At 35.4% G+C, this 23,078-nt stretch overlaps 3 protein-coding genes and 1 long non-coding RNA gene across 21 annotated transcripts; 3 read left to right on the plus strand and 1 right to left on the minus strand.

Moving 5' to 3' along the window:
• The first annotated feature begins 24 nt into the window (after nt 1-24).
• LOC117159278 (mitochondrial tRNA-specific 2-thiouridylase 1) lies at nt 25-3,504 on the plus strand. 9 transcript variants are annotated; one of them, XM_076622559.1, is made up of 8 exons: nt 25-115; nt 1,631-1,824; nt 1,904-2,069; nt 2,132-2,316; nt 2,400-2,626; nt 2,696-2,863; nt 2,941-3,165; nt 3,249-3,504. In XM_076622559.1, the coding sequence occupies exons 2-8, from the start codon at nt 1,749-1,751 to the stop codon at nt 3,399-3,401; spliced, it is 1,200 nt and encodes a 399-aa protein (XP_076478674.1). In that variant the 5' UTR covers nt 25-115; nt 1,631-1,748; the 3' UTR covers nt 3,402-3,504. The 9 variants fall into 9 exon arrangements, with proteins under 9 accessions (XP_076478674.1, XP_076478672.1, XP_076478670.1 ...); XM_076622557.1 differs by lacking the exon at nt 25-115 and adding an exon at nt 694-834; XM_076622555.1 differs by lacking the exon at nt 25-115 and adding an exon at nt 1,057-1,224.
• A 1,046-nt stretch (nt 3,505-4,550) lies between these two features.
• LOC117159275 (neprilysin-4) lies at nt 4,551-11,720 on the plus strand. Of its 8 annotated transcripts, none has more exons than XM_076622550.1 (15): nt 4,553-5,175; nt 5,271-5,464; nt 6,012-6,160; nt 7,220-7,365; nt 7,898-8,151; nt 8,233-8,528; nt 8,606-8,770; nt 8,997-9,176; nt 9,258-9,469; nt 9,598-9,820; nt 10,100-10,276; nt 10,366-10,528; nt 10,676-10,885; nt 10,965-11,071; nt 11,347-11,720. In XM_076622550.1, the coding sequence occupies exons 1-15, from the start codon at nt 5,069-5,071 to the stop codon at nt 11,620-11,622; spliced, it is 2,859 nt and encodes a 952-aa protein (XP_076478665.1). In that variant the 5' UTR covers nt 4,553-5,068; the 3' UTR covers nt 11,623-11,720. The 8 variants fall into 8 exon arrangements, with proteins under 8 accessions (XP_033194870.1, XP_076478665.1, XP_033194866.1 ...); XM_033338975.2 differs by having other exon boundaries at nt 4,554-5,179; nt 8,233-8,490; nt 8,568-8,770; XM_033338973.2 differs by having other exon boundaries at nt 4,555-5,175; nt 8,233-8,490; nt 8,568-8,770.
• A 474-nt stretch (nt 11,721-12,194) lies between these two features.
• dsh (Segment polarity protein dishevelled) lies at nt 12,195-23,072 on the minus strand. Of its 3 annotated transcripts, none has more exons than XM_033338984.2 (11): nt 22,613-23,072; nt 21,225-21,884; nt 20,642-20,711; nt 19,994-20,246; nt 19,700-19,882; nt 19,405-19,615; nt 19,133-19,261; nt 18,834-19,048; nt 18,269-18,760; nt 17,945-18,193; nt 12,195-14,362 (listed from the first exon to the last, which is right to left on the minus strand). In XM_033338984.2, exons 2-11 carry the CDS (start codon nt 21,383-21,385, stop codon nt 14,322-14,324), a joined length of 2,004 nt encoding a protein of 667 aa, XP_033194875.1. In that variant the 5' UTR covers nt 21,386-21,884; nt 22,613-23,072; the 3' UTR covers nt 12,195-14,321. The 3 variants fall into 3 exon arrangements, with proteins under 3 accessions (XP_033194875.1, XP_033194876.1, XP_076478668.1); XM_033338985.2 differs by lacking the exon at nt 12,195-14,362 and adding an exon at nt 15,434-16,797; XM_076622553.1 differs by lacking the exon at nt 12,195-14,362 and having other exon boundaries at nt 15,434-18,193.
• LOC143303307 (uncharacterized) lies at nt 14,753-16,850 on the plus strand. The gene is made up of 2 exons (XR_013059481.1): nt 14,753-15,283; nt 15,703-16,850. It is a non-coding gene; the product is annotated as an uncharacterized LOC143303307 (long non-coding RNA).
• Nucleotides 23,073-23,078: the final 6 nt, after the last annotated feature.

The following is a 23,078-nucleotide window of genomic DNA, read 5'->3' on the forward strand; positions in this document are numbered from 1 at the left end:
TTACAAAACAGCTAATATCTATAGATATAAATACACTGGAAAAGAGAGTACACGAATACTCTCGAACAACATACCGCCAAAGTTTCATTCGAGCACTTCACGATATCAACTTCTCGTAAGTCACATTAATAAATTACCGAAACGTTAACAGCGATAGAAACTCCGCACATTCAAACTTCCGTTTGTTCGAATACTATTCTGATTTTTAAAGCATATGGAATTTTAATTACACCGCATATGACGATTTAACACAAAATCGACGGGATTCGCGTAACTTTTTACAAACTAGAATAACAACACGAGGTATTTTATGCGGATAGTATACTACGTAAAAAAAAACATAGCAGCCAGATAGGATGATATATACAAAATTGCATACACATTACATTTTTAACATGTTTATCGTAATAATTCATTTCTTTGGTTTCCGGTTATTAAATACTTCCATTACGCCAGGATTTACCTGTCGCGAAAAAATGACGAAGGAAAGTTTCGAAAAAGATGCTTATTGAGAGAAAAGTTGTGTCGCGTCCCGATGAAACTGAAGAATCGCTAGGTGCCTAATATGTTATGAGTAGATACAGCCCTGAAAATTGTGGCGGCGAAGCCGCCAAGAGGCGCGCGCAGTCCACGAAATATCCAAGCGTTTCCCCGCGGTCGACATCTTCGTGCGGCCAACAGCTGTTCCGAAAGGCGAGCGAACTCCCCATCGTAATCTGGGTCATGGAAACTGCGCAAAATGGGTTGCACTTGCACCGAAATCGCGCATTTCTTCGAAAACTGGTCTATCGTCTCGAGAATTTCGTCTAATCCAATAGACTGAACTAGCACGCGGTACGTTGTTATCCACACAATAAAATGCCATTCGAAATATGCAAGCTCCTGCGACCAGCCGTTGCATATCTGTCAACGTGCTTGACTGGTTCCCGACGAGAGAGCCGTGCGTCGATTGGCTGACGATTTTCGGGCATCGACCTACGCGCGAGCCTCGAAACCTGCTAATCACACAGGAAGCGTCTAAACGATATTCCTCCAATATACACAACGTGCACGTGGAAAAATCACGTTCTGTGTTTTATTACAAATTCAGTCTGGTTGATTATCTCTTCGTCGAATTATTCGATATTGTTTAAACGCGTTAGACGCTGAGCACAGCCGCTCATTCGTTACACACGCAAAACGCAATCTGTTCGATACGTATACATGTACCACGTGATTGATTCGGTACTTCTTTAACCTTTATTATTTGTAAATTTCCAAATTCTTTGGCGAATAATGTACTATGCTGGCCGTTCAGACGTGGTAATCGATACACATGTGATTAATGTTAAATGAATATTCGAGTTAGGATAAATTCGAACATTGAGTTATTTTAAATGTACAATCTTGATCTTATAATGTGTTCTCAACACGTTAAACCGATTGAGCATAGTTCTACGTTTAAAAGCTGTTTCTTATCATATTCTTTATATATTTCTTTTGTAATTGTTTAGAAATTTTTTTTCAATAATTTTCTGCATGTGTTGGTTCGAAAATATTTGTATTGTTGTAATATAGGTACTGAGCGAAATTAACACATGAATTTATCTTCAATGTCTTACATGTAATGTTTTATGTGTCAATTTAATAGGTTCCTTAACGGTACATGTGAATAAAGATGAAATAATATAAAACTGAGGAGAAGAAAAAAACGTTTAGGATACTAAAAGTTTAATATATAATAAAACAAAGTTTAGGACACTTAGAAAATGTTTAAAAAAGTAATTGTGGGTATATCTGGTGGGGTTGATAGCGCTGTATCAGCACTGCTTCTAAAAAATAAAGGTAATTCAAGAGAATAAAAATGTCTAGTATCGAATGATAATTTAGTACCATGAAAGTGTTAAGATTAGCACTGTTAAAGGATTCAATGTCACCGGTGTATTCATGAAAAATTGGGACATCAAAGATGAGACTGGAATTTGTCAGACTGAGGAGGATTATGAAGATGCACAATGGGTGTGCAAAAAATTAGATATTCCTCTTGTTGAAGTCAATTTTGTAAAAGAATATTGGAATAATATCTTTTCGTATGTATATGCATATTTGTATATCTTTTTAATTAATATTTTATCTTTATTAACTTTTGTAGCTATTTAACAGAACAATATGAGAATGGATATACACCAAATCCTGATATTTTGTGTAACAAGTACATCAAATTCGATCATTTCTTCAACTTTGCATGTAATAAACTTCAGGCTGATGCTATTGCAACTGGACACTATGTCAGAACCAGTTTTGGTTCTTACCTTGAACATTTTAAGCCAGATACAAGTAAATATAATTTTCTTAATGTTATTCTTAAACGTTTGCTTTAATCATATAATCAAATCCTATTAGTTTGACTATTTTACTAGATGTCAGCTTATTTCAAGCTCGAGATGCAGAAAAAGATCAAACATTTTTCTTGTGCCAAGTACCTCAACAAGCTTTAAGATTCTCCATGTTTCCCCTTGGAGAATATTTGAAGAAAGACGTTAAACAAATTGCTTGGAAGGCTGGATTGGACAAAGTTGCTCTAAAAAGGGAAAGCAGAGGGATATGTTTTGTGGGAAAACGAAATTTTCAAAATTTCATATCCAAGGTACAGCATGATAAGTTCAATGTATGCTATTATTCCATTTTTGTATTAACAACTAAATAATATTTATAGTACATATCTGACAAACCTGGAGACTTTGTAGACTTGGATGATGGTCGGGTAGTGGGAAAGCATATGGGCTTTCATCATTGGACCATAGGGCAAAATATAAAAATTAGTGGTTTACCAGCTGCATACTATGTGTATAAGAAAGATATTAACACAAATAACATCATTGTAGTATGTAGAAAAAATTTTATGTGTTAATTATATTTTTTACTTAGATTAGATGTTGATGTATATATTAATATCAATAGGTAAAAGGAACACACAATTCAGCGCTATATTCAGAACTTATAATAACAGAAACTCCGTACTGGATATCATCAGAGCCAGAATTTAATAGTTTCTCTAGACTATTAAATTGCGATTTGCGCTTTCAACATAGAGATCCCTTGGTATCTTGCACAGTTCATAAAAATTTAAAGAATCAGTTAATAATACAGCTTAGTCAACCATTAAGAGCAATTACAGAGGGACAGGTAGAGTTTCTTATACATGACCCTTTTTTAATTATCGTATAATAGTGTTCAATAATATTTAACATTTATCGTATTTATTTCAGTTTGTCACCTTATATAATGGAGAAGAGTGTCTAGGTAGCGCTGTAATCTCATATTGTGGTCCATCATACTATAGTTTAAATCAAGAAGTAAAAATGGATCATTATCGAGGAAACAACGAGACACAAAAACAGATCGCGGACACGAGTATATAGTATTGTACATAGTAATTTATTAACAAAAAAAAGGAAATTATATTTGGACATTTTAATATAGTTCTTATCGATTGAATATAAAATAAACATCGTACAAAATCTCTTTAAAGATTTTTTTTCTCCTTTATATTGATCGATAAGTCTCGATAATTGATCGATCTCGATTCTTATCTTCGCTAAATTCACCAATATAAGTATAACGAAATCATTTTCTGTGCAATCATCAAACAAAGAAAGATTGGTTGAAAGAAGCAAGCTGAAATTAGAAATAAAAGAATGTTTTTCCCACTTCTACTCGGAATCTTTGGTTAATCCGTCTCGTTATCGAAAAAATGATGAAATAATATCATTCTAGTGATTCAACTACAGATTTTATCAGTCGTATCTTCTTTTTTAAGTTTCGTACGTTCGTCAAAGCCGGCAAGCAACCACGATAATGACCGCCGAAGAAAACGAAATTTATGGCTGCAACATAGTATATTGGAATTTCTTATCTAACCATGAAGAATGTATTAATAGAAGAAAATCACAAATCTATAGTGAGTTAATTTGTAAACTGTAGCAAGAAAAATTTATAGTTTAAATTTTACGAAATGATCAATATAGATCGTGGTCACCTCTGTGATACTTTGAACGTTTTACTCGTCACGGACAAAATTAAAATTGGATAAGAAAGAGAAGGACAAAGTAACAAAAAGTAACGAAAATTTTACAACGTAATAGTCGATCAACTTGTAATATTTCCATCAAAATTTTGCTTTTTATCCCATGACGACTCAATGTTGTCCACCTACAATTTCACCGTATTTGAACAAATAGTGATATGATAGTGATATCTCTGGTATCTTCACGGACAAGGACTTGAAACGCGTTTTATATGGTAGTGACAATTGGCGCGATACGTAACGGAAGAAAAATCGGAACTACCGATTGTCCCATTCGTCTTTTGAAGTTCCTACGTTCATCTTAAAATGGCAATCAGTGTTGGCGATGAGAAAAAACTTAATAACGGCCAGGTCACGTGTAGAATGTAAAACAGCGCGACGCGTTATTGAACGATAACTGCAAGTTATTAGGGTCGATTGACGAGTAACTGGACGTAAGGAGCGCGTAAAATGCCTCTCGCGGTGTGCGTGCACGTACAGAGCTCCGCCTCGATTGTTGTTGCCCTCGCTATTGGCGTTGACCGCCGACGTTACATATGGAAATTACTCCCGTACGAATGTCGCTAAGACTAATTTGACCGTACGCGCAACGTTACATTAACATTCGTGTCGAGATCGAAGCTTCGCACCAGCTTCAGTCAGTCCTCTTCTTCACGGACGCACGGTGCCACCATCCTGAAAACGGTTTCCATCTCCGTTTCGATCGAAAATTTGTTTGAAAGTTTCTTCTCGATCGCCTTTACCTTAACTAAAACGCGAGTGTCCCCAAACAGATGTCGATTCGGGTATCCTTCGACTTGGCAAAGTATAAAGTATAAAATAAAAGAAATGTAAAATCGCAGGGAAACTAGGGGTACAGTGAGTTAAGGGCAAAGATTCGATCTTGCGCGGTGAAACGCGCGATACGCGAATGCGATTTATGACTGCGCAATGTGGTACGATGAAGTAGAATAGGTAGATCAACTGGACTGAGAAGAAGGGGTCGACTTGCTTTCAGACAAGATGAGGAGCGCGAGTAGTTTGGATCAGTATAACGACGACGACTTCTTCAGCGGTGGGCCTTGTCCTTCTTGTCGGTTAGCCATTAACAAGGAGACTGGTCGACTAAAGTTCGTAAGATGTCCAAAATTAGCTAATGACTATCAAAAGTATCGATCGATTAGTTAGAATCGGCAATTGGGGAACACGATATTTGAAACTACAGGTGGTGCATGGGCGGAAACGACACTTGGCGCTTCCGAGTGAAACTGATGCTCTTGATTCCAGCCGTGTTACTGCCGATCACTATAATCTTCATCGCTCTGTCGCGGTCGCAGGTGATCGGCAAGGCTCCTTATCATCGTACGTATTTGGTCCAGACAAGGAGGCAGGACGAGAGGACCGAGGAGAGTTTTCCGCGTAAGTCTATTGCCACGGTACACATAACGACACGCTCGTAAAATGCACTCGATATTAACGACGTCCGGTCTGTTGGCTACTCGTGTACATCTGAATAGCGAAATAGAGTGCGAGATGTGTGGCGTGATTTATCGATCGTTGTCAGAAGAAAATAATTCAAGCGGATCTTGCGATGGGGGGTCGGTGTAGTTGAAATTGTTCTTGAGGCTTCTTACAAGTCGTTAGAGTAAGTTGTCCCAAGGCTGTTCTCGCAGGAAGAATATTCGAGTTTAATCGTTTTCCTGTCCTACCATGTTGCACATGTAATCCGTTCTAAGATTACATAGGTATATTGGTAATGAACTCTCGTCACAGGAGACGACGTTGAATATAGGTCACGGGCAGGGAGATGATTCGACTTTTACTTTAAAATTGTACAATCTCCATGATGGAAATTATATCTAACAGAAAGAAAAAGGATATTTTTAGAAATGTTATAAAAGTTTCAAATATAAATATAAAGCGACATAGAAGAAAGGAGAAGTATATTATTTATAGAAACTGTTAGCAGCGACCAGCCGCAGCGAGACAGAGAGGGCCGGTGAAGAAGAGGAAGAAGACAAAATCCTAGCACCTGGAATGAAAACAAGCTACGTGCCAGTGGAGACTCTACTTTCGTCAAGGCAGCTACAACGACACAAGAGAGACCTAGACGCGGTACTTTATCCAAAGCAAATCAAATTCAAAGCGATTCTAACCAATACCACTTTTCTTCCTCGTCTTATTTATTTCTTCTTTGTTATTTTCCATTTTCTTTAAAAAAAAACACACGTAAAAACAAAAAATATACAACATCCGTTCGCCTTTGCCGATCTACGATCATCAGCTACGAACGTGCAGTATAATATCGATCGATTGACGACAAATAGTCCCGAAGAAAGAACGAAGGACGTCAGGATTTTCGAGCATCCTCCACGCTCGAGCTATTCAACGTTGCGTTCTTCGGAATTTTATATTCGAATCGACGCGATACGAGGATAAGCAGATTGGCAAACGGGCAACGGCTTGTCCAGATCTGATATTGATATCGAGAATCGCGAGACGCTAGACACTTGTGTGCAATGATCTGAGTCTCTTCAAGAAATAACGATGGTTTTCTCTCGCATTTTTTCGCTCGTTCTAGGCGAGCGGATTCGCGCTGTTCAATCCTTTGCAACCTTGCAAGCGTAATTCTTTTATAGTCGAATATTTTTGTAACGATGTAGACGTATGCGAAGTGAAAAAAGATTGCAGAGGGTTGACGTTTCATTGCAAAAGAACGCAGTAGAGTAAAGTGGAAGTTGCTAATGAGAATTAATAGTCATACGATTGTATCTGTGTTTTGTATCAGTCTATCGAATTATGAAAATTTTGACAGCCTTATAAAGAGTTGACAAAGGTGTCTTCGATAATAAGTTAAGCGACAATGTTCGAGAAGAAGACGAGCCACTTTGGATAACGTGTCGTGCGCAGCGACGTTAATTAGAGTTAATCAACATTAAATTAGCGTTACTGGTGAACAGTATAAATATCGATCGTCTCACTGCCAATCATCTCGTTTCGTACAAGGTCAATTAAATTCGACATGTCTTTTACTTCATGGCCGAAACAACTCTGAGATATAAAGACACGATACCTACGCTACATACCCAGATATCGATTCACCTTCCAACTACTCAATTTTCTATTTTAAAAAGCACCGTAAAAATATCATTTTTGTGCGAATATTCGATACAGGATCAACCGATAGACTACAACGTTGAGAAAGCAGACGATCAAAATTCCGACGAAGACATCTACAACTTCCTGGACGATTATTACACCGAGGTGGACGCCGATGAGGTCAAGGAAAACTCTGAAATACAAAGCAACGACTATCGAGAGTAATTATCCAAATACTACTCGATAGACTGCGGAATATTTATGCATTAATGAGAAATTTAAACATGCAAAGATTCGCAGAATATGCAAATATATACAACATCTAAAGTACAATGTTCATTATAGTAATATATGTTTAGTAGATGAAGCTCCACTGCTGTAATTGTATTCGTAAAAATATAGATTTACATAAATATCCGCAGTCTATTAATCAAATTCCATTTATTATTTCTACTTAAATTATAGTTGAATTTCGTTTACACGAACCTATCGGAGAACAAATATTTTATATGATCGAAGCTCGTATCTAGCGATCCTCTCTATGAGGATCTTATGATTTTTCGTCCATAATAAAAATTTACGTTCGAATAAATGAATTCGATCAGCAAAACTTCATTCTATCGGACACAAACTGAAATTTCGTTCAAATAAATCAAATAAATAGAGTTCTGCTATATCAAAAATTTCACCGGTGATACGCCTTCGAACTTCTAACACCCGCAACCAGCTCTGTTCAGAAATTATCTTCTTCAGGTACGGCGAGCATACGCACGACGCGCGTAAGAACGAAGAACTGCGCTCCAAGTTCTTCACGTACGACAATATCGAAGAGCGTTCTCAGGACGAATCAGACGAGGGTGAACAAGGTGGTAGACACTCGATTTCCGTCGACGATTCGGACACCAGTCTGCCAATCGTCGACGACCAAAACGACGACGACACTGGCACGGATTTCCACGCGTTTTGGAAAGGCGAGGGAAACGCGTGGGCCATCAGAGAAGCTCAAGGTACACTTGTGACGTAGTCTCTCTAATTACTTTGCATAATTGCTGCTCATACGCTTTTTAAGAAACAGATATTCGCCGCAGCAAAAATCATGCTGAAGTACATGGACAGGAGCGCTGATCCTTGCGAGGACTTTTATCAGTTTGCCTGTGGCAATTGGGCGAAACATAATCCTATCCCTAAAGACAAAGCTGCCTACGATACCTTCGAAATGATCAGAGAATCGTTGGACTCTGTGTTGAAAGAGCTTCTCGAAGATCCTATACCGAAAGGATTGCAATTGTACACGGATGACGCGACGCTCAAGGCTAAATATTTGTATCGCAGTTGCATGAACTACGGTAAATTGTTTTTCGATTGGGTTTCTTCAGAGATCTTTGTAAGTGGTTGCCAATTTTAACACGATACATGTGGCTAGAGATCTTGGAGCAACGCATGGAACGGCCGCTTATACAGCTTCTAGATGAACTTGGTGGATGGCCCATATTGAGACCAAATTGGGATCCGGAAAAGTTCGATTGGCTCCTCTTGGTTGCACAATTGAGGCTTTATAATAATGACATTCTCATTTCGGAATGGGTGGCGCCGGACATTAAAAACAGCGACCAGTACGTTATACAGGTAGAAACTCGGAATTTTTCGAGAACTTCGAGATAAAAATTTTACTTCATTTTGTAGCTCAGCGAATGTTTCATGAAATTAATATAATATATCAAATCTTTTAATAATTTTACACGGTTCCTCGCGAAAACTATTTTCGTAGTGAATGTTATTAAAAAATACTTCTCTTTGACTTCCACATAATGGAGAAGCAAAAATATCAAATTTAAGAAAAGTTTAATTGCAGTTCGATCAGACATCATTGGGTCTACCTACAAGAGACTACTTTCTCCAGCCATCGAATACCATTTACTTAAAAGCTTACAAAAATTATTTAATAAAAATTTCCACTCTCTTGGGCGCATCTTTGCAAAACGCTACTATAGACGCTGACGAATTGATAGAATTCGAAACTAAGCTCGCCAAGGTAGGTCAATTATAATTTCTATAATTTTCTGACTTATTTCTATTATGTCCGCTATTGAACGATTAATTTCGGGTTTCACAGATCACGTCTTCCCCCGACGAGCGAAGAAACGTTTCAGAGTTATATCAAAGAATGAGCATCGGAGAATTAAGGACACTGGTGCCACAAATTAACTGGCATCGATATTTAACGATCGTTCTGGCACGACCAACGAATGTTTCCGAGCCGGTCGTTGTCTATGCGTTGCAGTATATTCAAGATTTGGTGAATTTGCTCTCGAAAACTAGTCCACGGTACAATCTTTCATGTAAAATACAATAGTAAAAAGTAGACACTGTTTCATAAGTTTGATTTTTGAGGAGATGTTTGAGAAGTTTGGAAACTTTGAAATTTCTTATTTTTGAGTACCTTTTCTTTGCAGGACTATCGCGAATTATCTTCTATGGCGGTTCGTCAGGCACAGAGTAAACAATCTGGACGATCGATTTCAGGAAGCTAAGCAAAAATTTTATTATATTCTGTTTGGAAGGGAACAAGCACCGTCCAGATGGAAAAATTGTGTGGCACAAGTGAACTCTAACATGGGCATGGCTGTGGGCTCCATGTTCGTGAAAAAATATTTCGACGAAAAAAGCAAAAACGATGTAAGAACTCTTCCTATTTTCATTAATGAACATTCACTAATTTTGTAAATTTATTTTTTTGACTAATTATTTGTTTATTTATTGTCTCTTTCGTTCCATACCACTTTTATATTGCGCCTTGAAATATTCTATTATTTCTGATGGCTTTCATCAATCTTATAGTTATTTTAATAAAGAATCGGATAAATGAAAATGTGTTTTCTCCTCATTAGAATGTAAATTATAATTCGTCATAATTGAGCTTCGACATTCTCGTTATTCTCGTACCTGTCTCTGCAGACATTGGCCATGACTCGTGATATACAACGGTCCTTCAGAGAACTCCTAAATCAAACTACTTGGATCGATGACGAAACAAAAGAACTGGCCACCGAGAAGGTAAACGCAATGCTGTTAAGGATCGGCTATCCTGATTTCATTCTACAGTCTGAGTTGTTGAACGAACGTTACAAAGATGTAAGAATCACGGATCTGGCTCTTTTTGAGATTTGATTGAATACAATGGACACATTCGTTAATTAAATTAATTTCTGGTGAACTTTCAGGTCGTGATCCGTCCAGATAAGTACTTCGAGAACACGTTGAACATCTTGCAACATTTGACCAGGGTAGAACAGGATCGACTTGGCAGCCCTGTCAATAAGACCCTGTGGAACACTGCACCTGCAGTGGTCAATGCTTACTATAGTCGCAGCAAAAATAGGATAAGTCAGTATAATTCTTTTTATATTGCGCGAACAAAAGAAACGGGAAGGTCTACAAACTTCTCCACAATTTTATACTACGATTTTTCTTTTCTTTTGCATAAGATAAAAAAGAATATCGACTAATTATTGAATTACTTTCCACTCTCAGTGTTTCCAGCTGGAATACTACAGCCGCCCTTTTATCACAGATACTTTCCACGGAGTTTAAATTACGGTGGGATCGGCGTTGTGATTGGCCATGAGATCACCCACGGCTTCGACGATAAAGGTCGATTATTCGATAAGGATGGTAATCTACATAGATGGTGGAAAGACGAGGCTATTTATGGCTTTCACGAACGAGCTCAATGCCTTATCGGTAATCGACGAAACATCTATTCTCTTAAACTTTCCTTCCAACTTTTGCTCGCTAACTCGAAAACTGTTAAATGTTTCAGACCAGTACAGTCACTATATCGTGAGCGAAGTTGGAATGCAGATTGATGGAATGAATACCCAGGGCGAGAATATCGCGGATAACGGCGGTATTAAACAAGCTTTTCGAGTAAGCAATTTCCTCCTGTTAGTTTTTTTAACAGCTTGTTTCTCAACTTTTCTTCAGTTCTTTAATAACATTTAACCCTGTCACGGTCGTCTGATTTTTATATTCCATTCTTTTAACAAGTGGACAGACTTTTAACATTTTAAAAATTCTTTCTTTTCCGTCAATCATTGATCAGCAAATTTCTCAAAAGTTATATATCGTTTCAACAATTATAATTAATAACTTTGTCATGATTTTTATATGACACTTCCTTAAACCGTTTTGTCTTTATTTAGGCTTACGAAAGATGGTTACGCGCAAACGGCGACGCTGACGAAACTCTGCCAGGTTTAAACGCGACTGGAAAGCAATTGTTCTTCCTGAACTTCGCGCAAGTGTGGTGCGGCTCGATGAGACCGGAAGCTACCAGGAATAAGTTGAAGACCGCCGTCCATTCACCTGGCAAGTTTCGCGTAATCGGCACCTTATCGAATTCGGAGGATTTCGCACAAGTATTTTATTGCCCGCTGGGTGCACCTATGAATCCAGTTAACAAATGCTCCGTTTGGTGACCAATGGTGTGCTTATCTGTTTCTACCAAACTCATCATCGCATCGATCGTTGATCGAATAAATTAATCAGAGCTACGTGATCAAGAAAAAAAGAAGAAGATTGTTCGTTGCTCGATTGTGTGAAGCAAACGAAGTTTAGACTGTGTAGGTGTAATCGTTGAAATTAGTCTTTACGTTCCAGAGACTATTGCCAGATTCACGTTAAGATTTTAACGAAACTATAGTTCCATGCTTTCGATGATAGCTGATGCTGTAGAGTATACACAATTTATGCTGAAATTACTAGGAAATCAAGAATAGGATGAAGGAAACGATGAACCGGAGTAATTGTAAGTTCTCGTTTAACGATTTACGGGCATGCAACGTAATCGATCATGGATACGAGCCGTACTAACAAAATAGGTTGTGTAACAATAAATAAGGGAATAGTATCGCTTCCGTGTGATACTACGACTTGATGATCCAAGTGTATATCGCACAAGGGAAGTATCTTGTAGATGTTTCAAACTGCTGCGCTGTTTAGAGATGTGTTAAGAATGAAATTGTAAGACAAATACCAAAGACAATAATAATTTCAGACAGTCATAAAAATCTTTACAATCTATTTCCCTGTATATCCACACACTACTACATGTATTGAATTCTTTCGTCGTTCTATTTTAGCTTACGCTTCCTGTAGATCTTTACCTGATCTTACGGAATAATCTGAGCCATTGTGATCATTCGTTACATCCACGTAATCGTGTATACTATGGATATAAACTCGTTCGCATTACATTTTGTTTTCCTTTTTTTTTTTCGCAGTCAGTTTCGCGACAGAAAAAGGCGGCAGAGAAGATCGTCTCGACATACATAATCTGTCATATCATCTCGCAATGTTTCCACGAAACACACACATTGAAGAAGTCATTTATTTTATCGGTCTAATGAATGCGCCACTTTCTTTCTTACTCTTTCTTTTCTTCAGCTCCGCGTTTCCTCTTTCTTTTCTTCTTTTTACAAATCTCTTAGTTTCGCATAATATATAATAAATAGTGTAAAAATCGTTGAACATCGCAAATAGAGTATCGACGACACCGTGTACGCGGTCGTAGCCTCGATAAAAAAGTCCGCAAACATTTGTCTCGCAAAGGGATAAAAAATACAAGGAATGAACTATCTGTCTGTAAATGCGATATCGATTGACTATCTTGTCGCCTTGTACTATGGTACTCTAAATGACGTTAAAATACTTCAGTCGGAATAGCGTTCGAATGCGTCTCAATGAGTAAACTTTCATTCGATTCATATTGACTCGTCGAGGTTTACTTCATATTCTTCCATTCTTTTTTTGTCCATTTTTATTCGTAATTCTAATAGTGAGGGAGAAGACTCGTGCATGCACATGACAATGCAGTATCATCACACTTACTCGTATAAACTTACACACAGAATCGGGGGAGAAAGTGTTTCACCAATTATATAATCCTATCTTTACAATTTATTTACGTATTGCCTTCCCTTAACGAGTAATCGGTTAAAGTAGCATGGAAAAATAAAATCGTACATACATCGAGTTCTCAATTATTTAGTATAAAGAAAATGCAACGACGCATGGTGTTTGCTTAAACTAGAAGAATAATGGTGAAATTATCATCACTTATGTTTTAAATATTCTATAGCTGCTTGATTGAATTAACGCGAAAACTCCAATAGAATATTTTCATATAAAGATTGATAAAAAGTGTTCTGTGTTATTTATAGTTACAAAAGTTTCAATTTTTCTTTTTCATTTAAGCGTAAAATTCAGGTGAAACGATAATACTTACAACAATTGTATAATATGCTTCATACTAATTAATTTTCATAGCATGAATTAACACTTCATTACAGACGTATTTGCAGTCATAAGTTGTACTAATAAATCAGGAATTTTGCGAATATTATCTCGTATTATACTGACACTTTTTGCTCCTTTACCTCAGTTCCATCCTCAGTACCAAAATCTTAGTTTCCATTCTGCATTTCGTAAATTTGATGTTCATATACCCGTATAATTAAAAATACAGCCATATTATAACATGATAATTAATATTTGAAAAAAGGAACAAATGAAACAGTTAGAAAAAAAAAGAATTTTTTTACTTTCAAAAACTTTTAAGATCAAAAATGAAAAATTTTAAGCCCAACTGAAAATATCCATTATTGTTTAAACTGACAAACGGTGTGAAAATATATACAATCGAAAATGATACATAATTATCGCGATTATTTCAAAATAAAAAAACAAAGGTAGAACAAGAAGTATCGATAAAACACATATATGGAATTAACGAGAATTCCTTTTTCTCAATCTACATACACCCTGCGTTAAAAAAGCACGCTTTTTCGCCATCATTTCTTGTTTTCCTGTCGAAATCTATATATAGATCACGTTTTCGAATGATATTAAATACCACATGGAAATTTGATGGCCTTAATCCTATTTTCTTCTTTTATGTATAGCCATTACAAATTATATATAGTTTAGATTCTTTATTTTCTATGACGCTTAATCAAAATTCGTCTGTTATATATATATATGTATAAATATATATATGTCTCGTGTTTGCTACTTCCGTCCACCCAATTCAAAGTCAAGTGGAAATATACCTTAATTTCCTTTTTTTCAACTCCTATAGTACCACCATTACGTATACGTATTGCATTAACAAATATCTTCACTTGTGCAGAAACTGGTACTCCAAAATGTCTTCTTCATCTGTAAAATAGAAATGTGTGTCTTATGTTATAAGTTTCAAGGGTGGCCATCATTTAGCTGCACTAAAAGGACATACTATAGACGTATTTGGGACTACTCAGACGATAATGTAACGAAAAAACGATCGAAATAAAGGAAATGTACGATGTATGCTGGTATAAGATGTTATTAGTATTTTCCTTGAATGTATCATTTATATGCAAGAGTAACTGCAAACTATCGACAATACACACGTAACAAGTGTTCCACTACTAAATAGCTCGTGATAAACGCATTCGTAGATTTTTATTACAAATGCTCGTACAATGCTAAATATATTCAAACAAGCAATTGAAGTGCAAGAATGATCAAGACAAGATCGAAGATGCACGGTCATCGTGTTAAGTTTTATCGTAAAACAGTAGACAAATAGTTTCTGTAACGGAACTTGAAATAAGAGAAAACTTTCAAAGGAAAACAAACGAAACGAAACGAAATGAAACGAAACGGAACGGAACGGAACGAAGCGAGAGAAAAGGAACATAATGATAAAAGCTAATTAAACAAAAAATTACTTTCAGATACGGGTTACTCACTAATGTTTGAAATTCGAAAAGACAGAGATATACGGAAAGAAAGGAATCAGCGTGAGTCCCTCGATGTGACAAAATAAAATACACTCACAGATATTGTCTCTGCTATTGTTGTCCAAACCGCTAGTCAGTGTACGAGTTTCCTCGTGCATACGCCGCTCTGCATCAATCGTCAGCGCAGCACAAGGCACAAAAATGACTCGATTACGTCTTTGACATGATGTAATCCACATGCGCACAACGTAAGTTGCAAAGGGGAATTGAGTCGTTTGTTAGACAGAAAGCAGCACGTCCTTTTAGAGCGGCGCAATAAATAGAAAATAAAATAAACCAAGTTCGGAGTATGTCTGTGAGTCGCAAAATTTGTATTTTCACTCTTTTTCATCCTCGGTATCATTTTTTATTCAAATAATAAATGGATCTTGGTTTGTAAATATTAATTTGAAACAATACATTGTAAATACACATTTTGCCTTTCTCAAACATACTGTACAACCTGTCTGCAACATAAAATATGTATATATTTTACAGAATAATATATAATGATTGGTACCATAATGATATCGATAAACCAGTTCGTGTAAACTACCTTCTTAAATATCGAATTACATAATCATTTGCAGCGAAATGAAAACATTTCCATTAAAATTAACGATTAAATGCCAGTGCGCAATTTTCCAACAAAATCTTTCCTATACAATCTATGCGTTATGTGCTTATCAAATCGGTAAAAAATTTCTTATAATACCGTTATATTATTCTCTACAGGGGACAGTATAAAAAAGTGCCTATTTATCGATAATTATAAGATGCCGAAGAAAAAGGGGAAATAAAAAGAGGCTTCAGTCGTTATTTTGGAAAATTGCACGATTAGATAACGAAATTTTCAAACATGGTTGCATGTTATATAAAAAGACGTAGGTAGTATTTTCTATAATATACGTTTTATAAATATTAAGGAAGCAATGTAAATAGTTCGTGTAAATATAAAAAGTAGTAAAATCGATAGAAAAAGAAACGTAAAAATCGCTACTGATTTTTTTTTTTCATTTTAACGTGAAATGTTTGGTAGGAAGAAACATCACACCATATTTGAAATTACTCTTATAGTGTTACGACGCCAATGCATTTATGTGCATCGAATGCAAGTATTTTCTAGCGGCATTTTATAAAAAGAACGTTATTTAAATACAACGTGATATGCTAAATAAAAATTTATATCATAATAACGCAACGGCAAGACGCAATTAAATGTAATGAACGTTTGTTGAAATTAAATAAGCTTGTGTGTGTGTGTGTGTGTGTGTGTGTGAGATGCAGAAGATAATTCGTAAGAATTCGTAATAATTCATTAGATAAGATGACATCAATGAACATAAACAGTAAAGAAATGCATACACCTGGGAAGCTTGTATATATAAATTATATGTCGCAGTTCCTTTTTCAGTACTTTCTAACACTGATAAGATGGCACATTTAATATGAGCATAATTCGATCTATTTACATATTGTCGAACTTTGTGATGCAATACCACACAACATAATTTTAAACAATTTCTTTTTGTTCATCAGCAAATAACTGGAATCAGTAGGAATACAATAAAAATTTGTCCTTTACGCATGGACAATCTCAATTTAAATGATTCACCAATAATTGCCCGATATACAATAACAATCGTATTGCATATTTTCTTTGTACATGCATATATATGCTTTTTTTTCGTTTTTCCTCCTTCTTTTTATTTAAAGCGGATTAGTCTTAAAGAATGTGTTTGCAAAGCAATAATTAGTGAACCTTTTAACATTTCGAAATAATATCCTCTCGATTTTAAAGAAATAGCTGCCCCATTGTCGTAGACAATCCTAGAACGCAAGCAATGGAAAAATATTAATAAAAAAATACGTACCTTTTTTTTTATAAAATAATTATAATTTACATGCATTACGTAGCGAATTATTGCAATGTTCATTACGTATATTTATCGACATAAACCGTGTTATTTACATGACCATGCTTGTGCTCTACTTCATGTGCGATCGTGCTTTACATCAACAAATACACCGTAATATATTTATAGTAAAGCGTGCAGTATAGTGTATGTATAATAATAATAATGAATTATCGATATTAAATACTGAGTTTCTCGTACATAATAGTTGTACTAGGCTCGTTATTGCTATATGTATGCTAAACTTCAACACAACAGTTGCATATTTCATGCACAACATTGAAAATGTACTTGTTTTTTTCTTTCAGCAAAGCTTAATAATAATAATACAATTTTAGTTTTATCTCGTATATATACTTTAGTATATATGTAAATTTTCAAATTCATACTAATCAAATAATGAAAATGAAAGGAATAGTAAATGAATTATAATCAACAGCTACTATAGCTAATAAAATCAATATTCTAAAAATGATCTGAAATTTTATTATTATTATGGCATAAAAAATACCTGTATTACTCTTTGTTGAATTTAAATCTTACATTCTGATGCAACTTCTTTGAACCACATTAGTATGTACATTTACATATTACATGCAAATATTTTAATGAATATAAAATACATTTAATAGAGACGAACTTCCAAAAATATTATTACTGTCAAGTATATAATATAAAGTGGAATGCAAAGTTGAAACGACACGTATGAACAAATCGTTAAAACATCAAATACGAATTATATAAACCTGGAAATAAATTGAATAGGGCAACGAATAAATACTTTGAAATACCATATAAGATTCACTGTAAATATACGTTATCTATTTATATGATTTCTACTAACGTTAAAAGGATAAAGAGATTACACCTAGCGCCAATTTATAAGATCTTATGTAATCTGTCAGATAAATTTATCAAAGTATTCATTCGGAAATATTCAATTATATGTTGCTCTTTCCTCTAAATTTATAACTCATCTATTTACAACACCGGCATCTACATAACATCAACAAAGAATTCACAAGGATTTCCCATCGCAATGCGAAATGACTGTCTACTACCAGATAAGTCTTGTTGGTTCTGTTGATTTCCTGAACCAGTTCCTGTCTGCACAGATTGTTCAGAACCACTGGAACGACTGCGACTGCCGTTAGACCTCTTTCCATTTGAACCATTTCCATTGCCAGAATTTTTACTTGGCATAGTTGGCACTGATGGAATATGCAATTCAGATTCAGATGCTGAAGAACAGGACTTCAAATCGTGAATAGGTTCTTTGCAAATATGCTCACTACCTGCGCTACTGCCGCCTGATAAAATATAATACTTTGAAACACACACTGAATAACCATTACGCTAATCGCGATATAAAATGCGATCCTCACCTGAACCGCTATGAACACTTTCTTCTCGGTGATAACCATATACAGTTGGTTCGTTAGTGAAGTTAAATGGCATTGGACTGTAACCAGTCGCAGAATGAGGTGCATATGTCCCTGAATAAGGCATGTCCCAGGCATTCGGCGGAGGTAATGGTCCGACTGTATCGCAATCTAGTTTCATGCTACTCATAGATGAACACAGGTCACCGAATATATAATAACATTGTTCAGAAAATGTTATCTTGTTCACTGTATGCCTAATAAATCCAGCCTTTAGCATAAGAGATGCGTATTTTCTTGCATCGCGTCGATCAATAAATCCTTCTACGTGAGTATTAAGCCAATCCACAACATCTGCTCCAATAAATGCACTTGGTATTACTATTTTAAGCCACATACGATCACGAATTTCCAACCCTGAGTCAGGCCGAGCCATCGCTCGTACTACTGTTGGCATATCGGTATTCACCGTAAGATGAAGTTCTTCCAATGGTCCTAATCAAAATGTATTTTTTACGAAACATTCGTTTCTTTAAATCGATTTAAATCTAATATTTATTTAACTCACGTTCTGTATCTGGCAGTGTGCTTGCAAGACTGCTTGATGTTGAAGTTATTGTTGTGGCGCTCGGCGGGCGTGGAGGAAAACCTTCACCCCTTATAGCAGCCGTATGTGCCACCCAAGCACCAGGATCTATAGGCCGTACAGGTTCTGTACGTGGTATTGTGAAATACCCTTTTGGATTTGGATCCCAGCACTTTGCAACAACTAATTTGATTGGTCTAAAGATTACATTTATAATCATGTTATAATCTTGTAATTCGTTTATTGAAATTTTAATGCATTGCTATATTAAACAAACATACCCTGGTTTCTGAACTACTTCACGCAGTACTTTAACTGCCTCGTCATTAGACATATTTTCAAAATTAATGTCATTTACTTGAAGAATCATGTCACCAGGTTCTATTCTGCCATCTAAAGCAACTGCTCCCCTGTACATTGAAAATTAATTAAATGAAAGAGCTGCTGTTATAAATATATTGACTTTATTTTGCTGAATACTCTGTTCTAACAATTCATTGTACAGAGCTCTATGTACAATATAATTTAAAATTCACTGCATTTTAACACATACCCTTTCATTATTGAACCAACATAGATTCCACCATCTCCACCTTTGTTACTTTGACCAACAATGCTAATCCCAAGGAAATTAACAGTATCCATATTCAATGAAACTGTTATGATATTCAAAGACATTGTACTGTCTGTTATACTGCTAAAGGATGATGTTCTAGACATAGGTGGCAATCTATGACGTCTCCTCCTCTGTGGTCTACGCCGCTCTAACATCCAAATACATAAAATTCAATTCCTGGTCTAAATCTTCAGATTTATTTTTTTTTCCTTTCCTTATAAGATATATTTACCTAAAGTTGCCCTGTCAACCGTACTACTCATATTGGTATGTCTGCCTGTAGTTGATGTTATACGGCTACTAGCATCATCATCTGACTCTAAAAATGTTGTTGTCTCTAAATCTGAACTTAAAATAGAAGCAGTCTCATAACCATGGCCCGATCTGTGTTTCGAATGACCATTTATACGAAGTCCTGAATTTATAAAAAATAATGATAATGTGTGAATCTTTGCCATTTGTAACAAAGGTAATACTTAGAGCAATTAGAAGCTAAAGAATGATTCACACAGAACTAATAGCATACCATTGTATTTATTGTATTTCTCATATTTATCTGAATGGTGTCTTGAACTTTTGTGCAAATGATGCCCTTGTCGACTACTTGTAATACTTTCTGTTTCAGTTAGAGTATCATCATGTGACAATGGGGGTGGGCCACGATTTGTGTGACCAGGTGTCACATGATCAACACGATCATGTTTTGCCTCACTATGTGCCACTGAATCTGTGCACTGTGATGCACCATCCGATACATTACTGCCTTCAGCAGACACCAGCTATCAATAAATAGATTGATGTTTTTTTCATTAAAAACTTTCTATGCTCCATTGAATTTTTATTCATATTTTATGAGAAATTTTTATGGAATAGAAAGTTCCTTATTGCTATAATCCTATAAATACTTCTCCAGTTTTACAGTGAACTAAATGAAGTAAAATTTACATGCTCTTTAACTAAAAATTTTTTTTATGTTTTGTTGACACAAAAATAACCACACATGATAAATATTAATAGTCTTTTATTAATAACTTAAGAAATTAATATTCAGAACTGAAATATTTCTGTACTTCAACATACGTTAAAAATAAATTATTTTTTGCTATAAAATAGATCCATGCTTATCACAAATAAATAAATTTTACTAATCACAGAATTTATTTAAGAATCTTACCCAGGAAACAACTCGTCCATTAAAACAGGGAAGATGGGCATCGTCATCTACAATTTCTTCTTTCACCACACTATTGAGGAAACAACATATCCCAATTATTTGTTTTATGAAAAAAACAAAGTCATAATAATAAATGCGAAACAATTATACAAATTTGAAAAGTAGCTATCTGACGTAAATACAGAGAATAACAAAAGAAATATGATAATTTTGATAAAAATATAATAAATATGAAAATTTACCAAGTGGTAAATTCTAAAATAAAGTAAGAATTAAAAAATATAATTAAGCATTATTTGTGATACATTATTTGTTATAAAAATATAATATACCGATTCGATATCGGTACAAACAATTTTCAGAAAATTGCTACGAATTGGCTATCACAATCAAACGGAAAACGAAAAAGTAACATTGTCAAAATGTGAGTCTATTCCAAAGCGGATACTGTTTAAATCGAAGGGCATTGACTCGAATCAAAGATGAAAGATAATACTTCGCCACTGTAACAATCGTTAATCCGTACTACGACACGAATAGATGCGTAACATTCGATGGACATGCGTATCGGTGTGACACTCACCCAAAATCATCGTCCATTGATTTGAAGAAATACTTATAATTCGGCCGATTCAAGACATTTTTGAAGTCGGCAAGAGTGACCCTTTCCGGTGAGATGGTAAGCTTCACCAAGTAGGGGGTTTCCTCGTCATCAATGTGATATATGATTTTAGTCTCTTCCATCGTCTCAACTTTATTATACTACGTGCATTTGCAGTAAAACAGATTCACCCAAAGCCCACTAATATGAACAATTCTCTTAAAACCAATATGGCGCGTCACAGTTCGAGCCAAAGCCCTCGCGCGTACGATGATTGTTCGTTCATGAATATTACAGGTTTACGTAAACTCCACGGTACGTAACATTATTACGGTTGCGTGTAGTAAGTTATAAGAAATTCGTTGACATTATTCACGAGACTCGCACGACACGTATTCGTTGCTTCCGACGAGTTGAATTAAACGTCAACATTCTTGTCGACATTACACACAGTCGCGGCAGTCGGCCCGACACTCAACTCGACTCTCCGTTCGAAGATTGGAAACGAACGAAGATAGAAAGACAATCTCCAGCCTCATTTTTACACCCTTTCAGCTATTCGCTGGCTTGATCGTCAGATGGCATTACTGCACGTTTGTCGAAGATGGCGAAGGATTCCGAAATCCAATATGCGTAACGTTTCTGTTTTCAAAGTTGTATCTGAATTTTGAGTAGAATAAAAACTACTGCTATGCATATGAATATTACAAAGAAAATTTTGCATTAACACCAGATATTTGTGAAAAAAATAAATTCTGCGAAGTTCATAATTTGTTACTTATATATATTTTTGTGGAAGTTCAATTTAGAGGCGTAATTGTTTCTACGTAACTAGCAGTAGTCTGTAGTAGAAATCTATAATCCTTATTCTAATTAAAATTTAAGTTACTATTGGGATATTCAATTATATCTTATTCATCAGAAGCATATTTATATCTGTTCTTTTCATTTATTTATTTAATAGTTGATATCATACATCATGGAAGAATTTAAGTCAAATAATATTATAAATTCATTAATTAATTTATTGAAATAGAGGAACTAAAGTAAACAGACGTCAGAAATTCAATAACATATGTAATAAACTTTCGAATTTAAATTATATTTTCTTTCGCATTAATTTCTTTTAATTAAACCAGTTAAGATAGATATCTCTGTATTATTATATACTCGTGTCATGTAATTATTTATATAGTCCCTATAATCTATTTGTTTGCTTATAGATAACGCACTCTGATACATGTTTTAACAACTTATTGATTACATCTTTATTAATTCTTATTAAGTGTTTGATGATTCTATCGTCCTTGATAAAGGTCAATTATATAAGAGAGAACAGCTGTTATATGCCATTGTACTAGTATACATACTTTAAAGTCCATTTATAGTTTTTGTCTCAACACGTGTCCTTCGATCCCATTGAATTTCCGGTTAACAATTCAAAAGCGACAGATGTTTGTATTCGATAGTCGTGCGCAACAAACAACGCGAATGGCGCCTTTTTCACTGTTGGGTAATTTCCACGTACGTTCAGGCCGCATCATTAAGCGTAATTCTATTCATTATTTTTTTCCGGACAACAGTAAAAAAGAAAAAGACACTGTGCGGTAGCTCCGCTTTCAGTTTGGTAGTGCGGAGCGTCGACTTAATTATACGGTCGCGCGAGCAAAAGAAAAGGGATTTTAAATGAAATTAAATCACGTATCAGCGTAAAGAACTCACAGAAACGTCCGTGGCGCGTAAATCGCGTTGCTTTATCTTTGGATGAAAGATATTATGCAGGGAACTGGTTTTATCAACAATTCAACATCAGTTGGTATTAAGTAATGCTCGAGG

The sequence above is a fragment of the Bombus vancouverensis genome, chromosome 11 (genome assembly GCF_051014615.1).
Source record: "Bombus vancouverensis nearcticus chromosome 11, iyBomVanc1_principal, whole genome shotgun sequence".
NCBI lineage: Eukaryota > Metazoa > Arthropoda > Insecta > Hymenoptera > Apidae > Bombus > Bombus vancouverensis.

Bases quoted from the DNA above. Each gene is read 5' to 3' on its own strand.
- LOC117159275 (XM_076622550.1), top strand. From the start codon at position 5,069: ATGAGGAGCGCGAGTAGTTTGGATCAGTATAACGACGACGACTTCTTC. The intron at 7,366-7,897 runs GTAATTATCCAA...TATCTTCTTCAG, and splicing joins CAAAGCAACGACTATCGAGA to GTACGGCGAGCATACGCACG. The intron at 9,821-10,099 runs GTAAGAACTCTT...CTGTCTCTGCAG, and splicing joins ACGAAAAAAGCAAAAACGAT to ACATTGGCCATGACTCGTGA.
- LOC117159278 (XM_076622559.1), top strand. From the start codon at position 1,749: ATGTTTAAAAAAGTAATTGTGGGTATATCTGGTGGGGTTGATAGCGCT. The intron at 2,627-2,695 runs GTACAGCATGAT...TAATATTTATAG, and splicing joins TTCAAAATTTCATATCCAAG to TACATATCTGACAAACCTGG. The intron at 2,864-2,940 runs GTATGTAGAAAA...TAATATCAATAG, and splicing joins ACACAAATAACATCATTGTA to GTAAAAGGAACACACAATTC.
- dsh (XM_076622553.1), bottom strand. From the start codon at position 21,385: ATGGAAGAGACTAAAATCATATATCACATTGATGACGAGGAAACCCCC. The intron at 20,247-20,641 runs GTAAGATTCTTA...ATTTATTGATAG, and splicing joins ATGGACGAGTTGTTTCCTGG to CTGGTGTCTGCTGAAGGCAG. The intron at 18,194-18,268 runs GTGAGGATCGCA...ATATTTTATCAG, and splicing joins AAGTGTTCATAGCGGTTCAG to GCGGCAGTAGCGCAGGTAGT.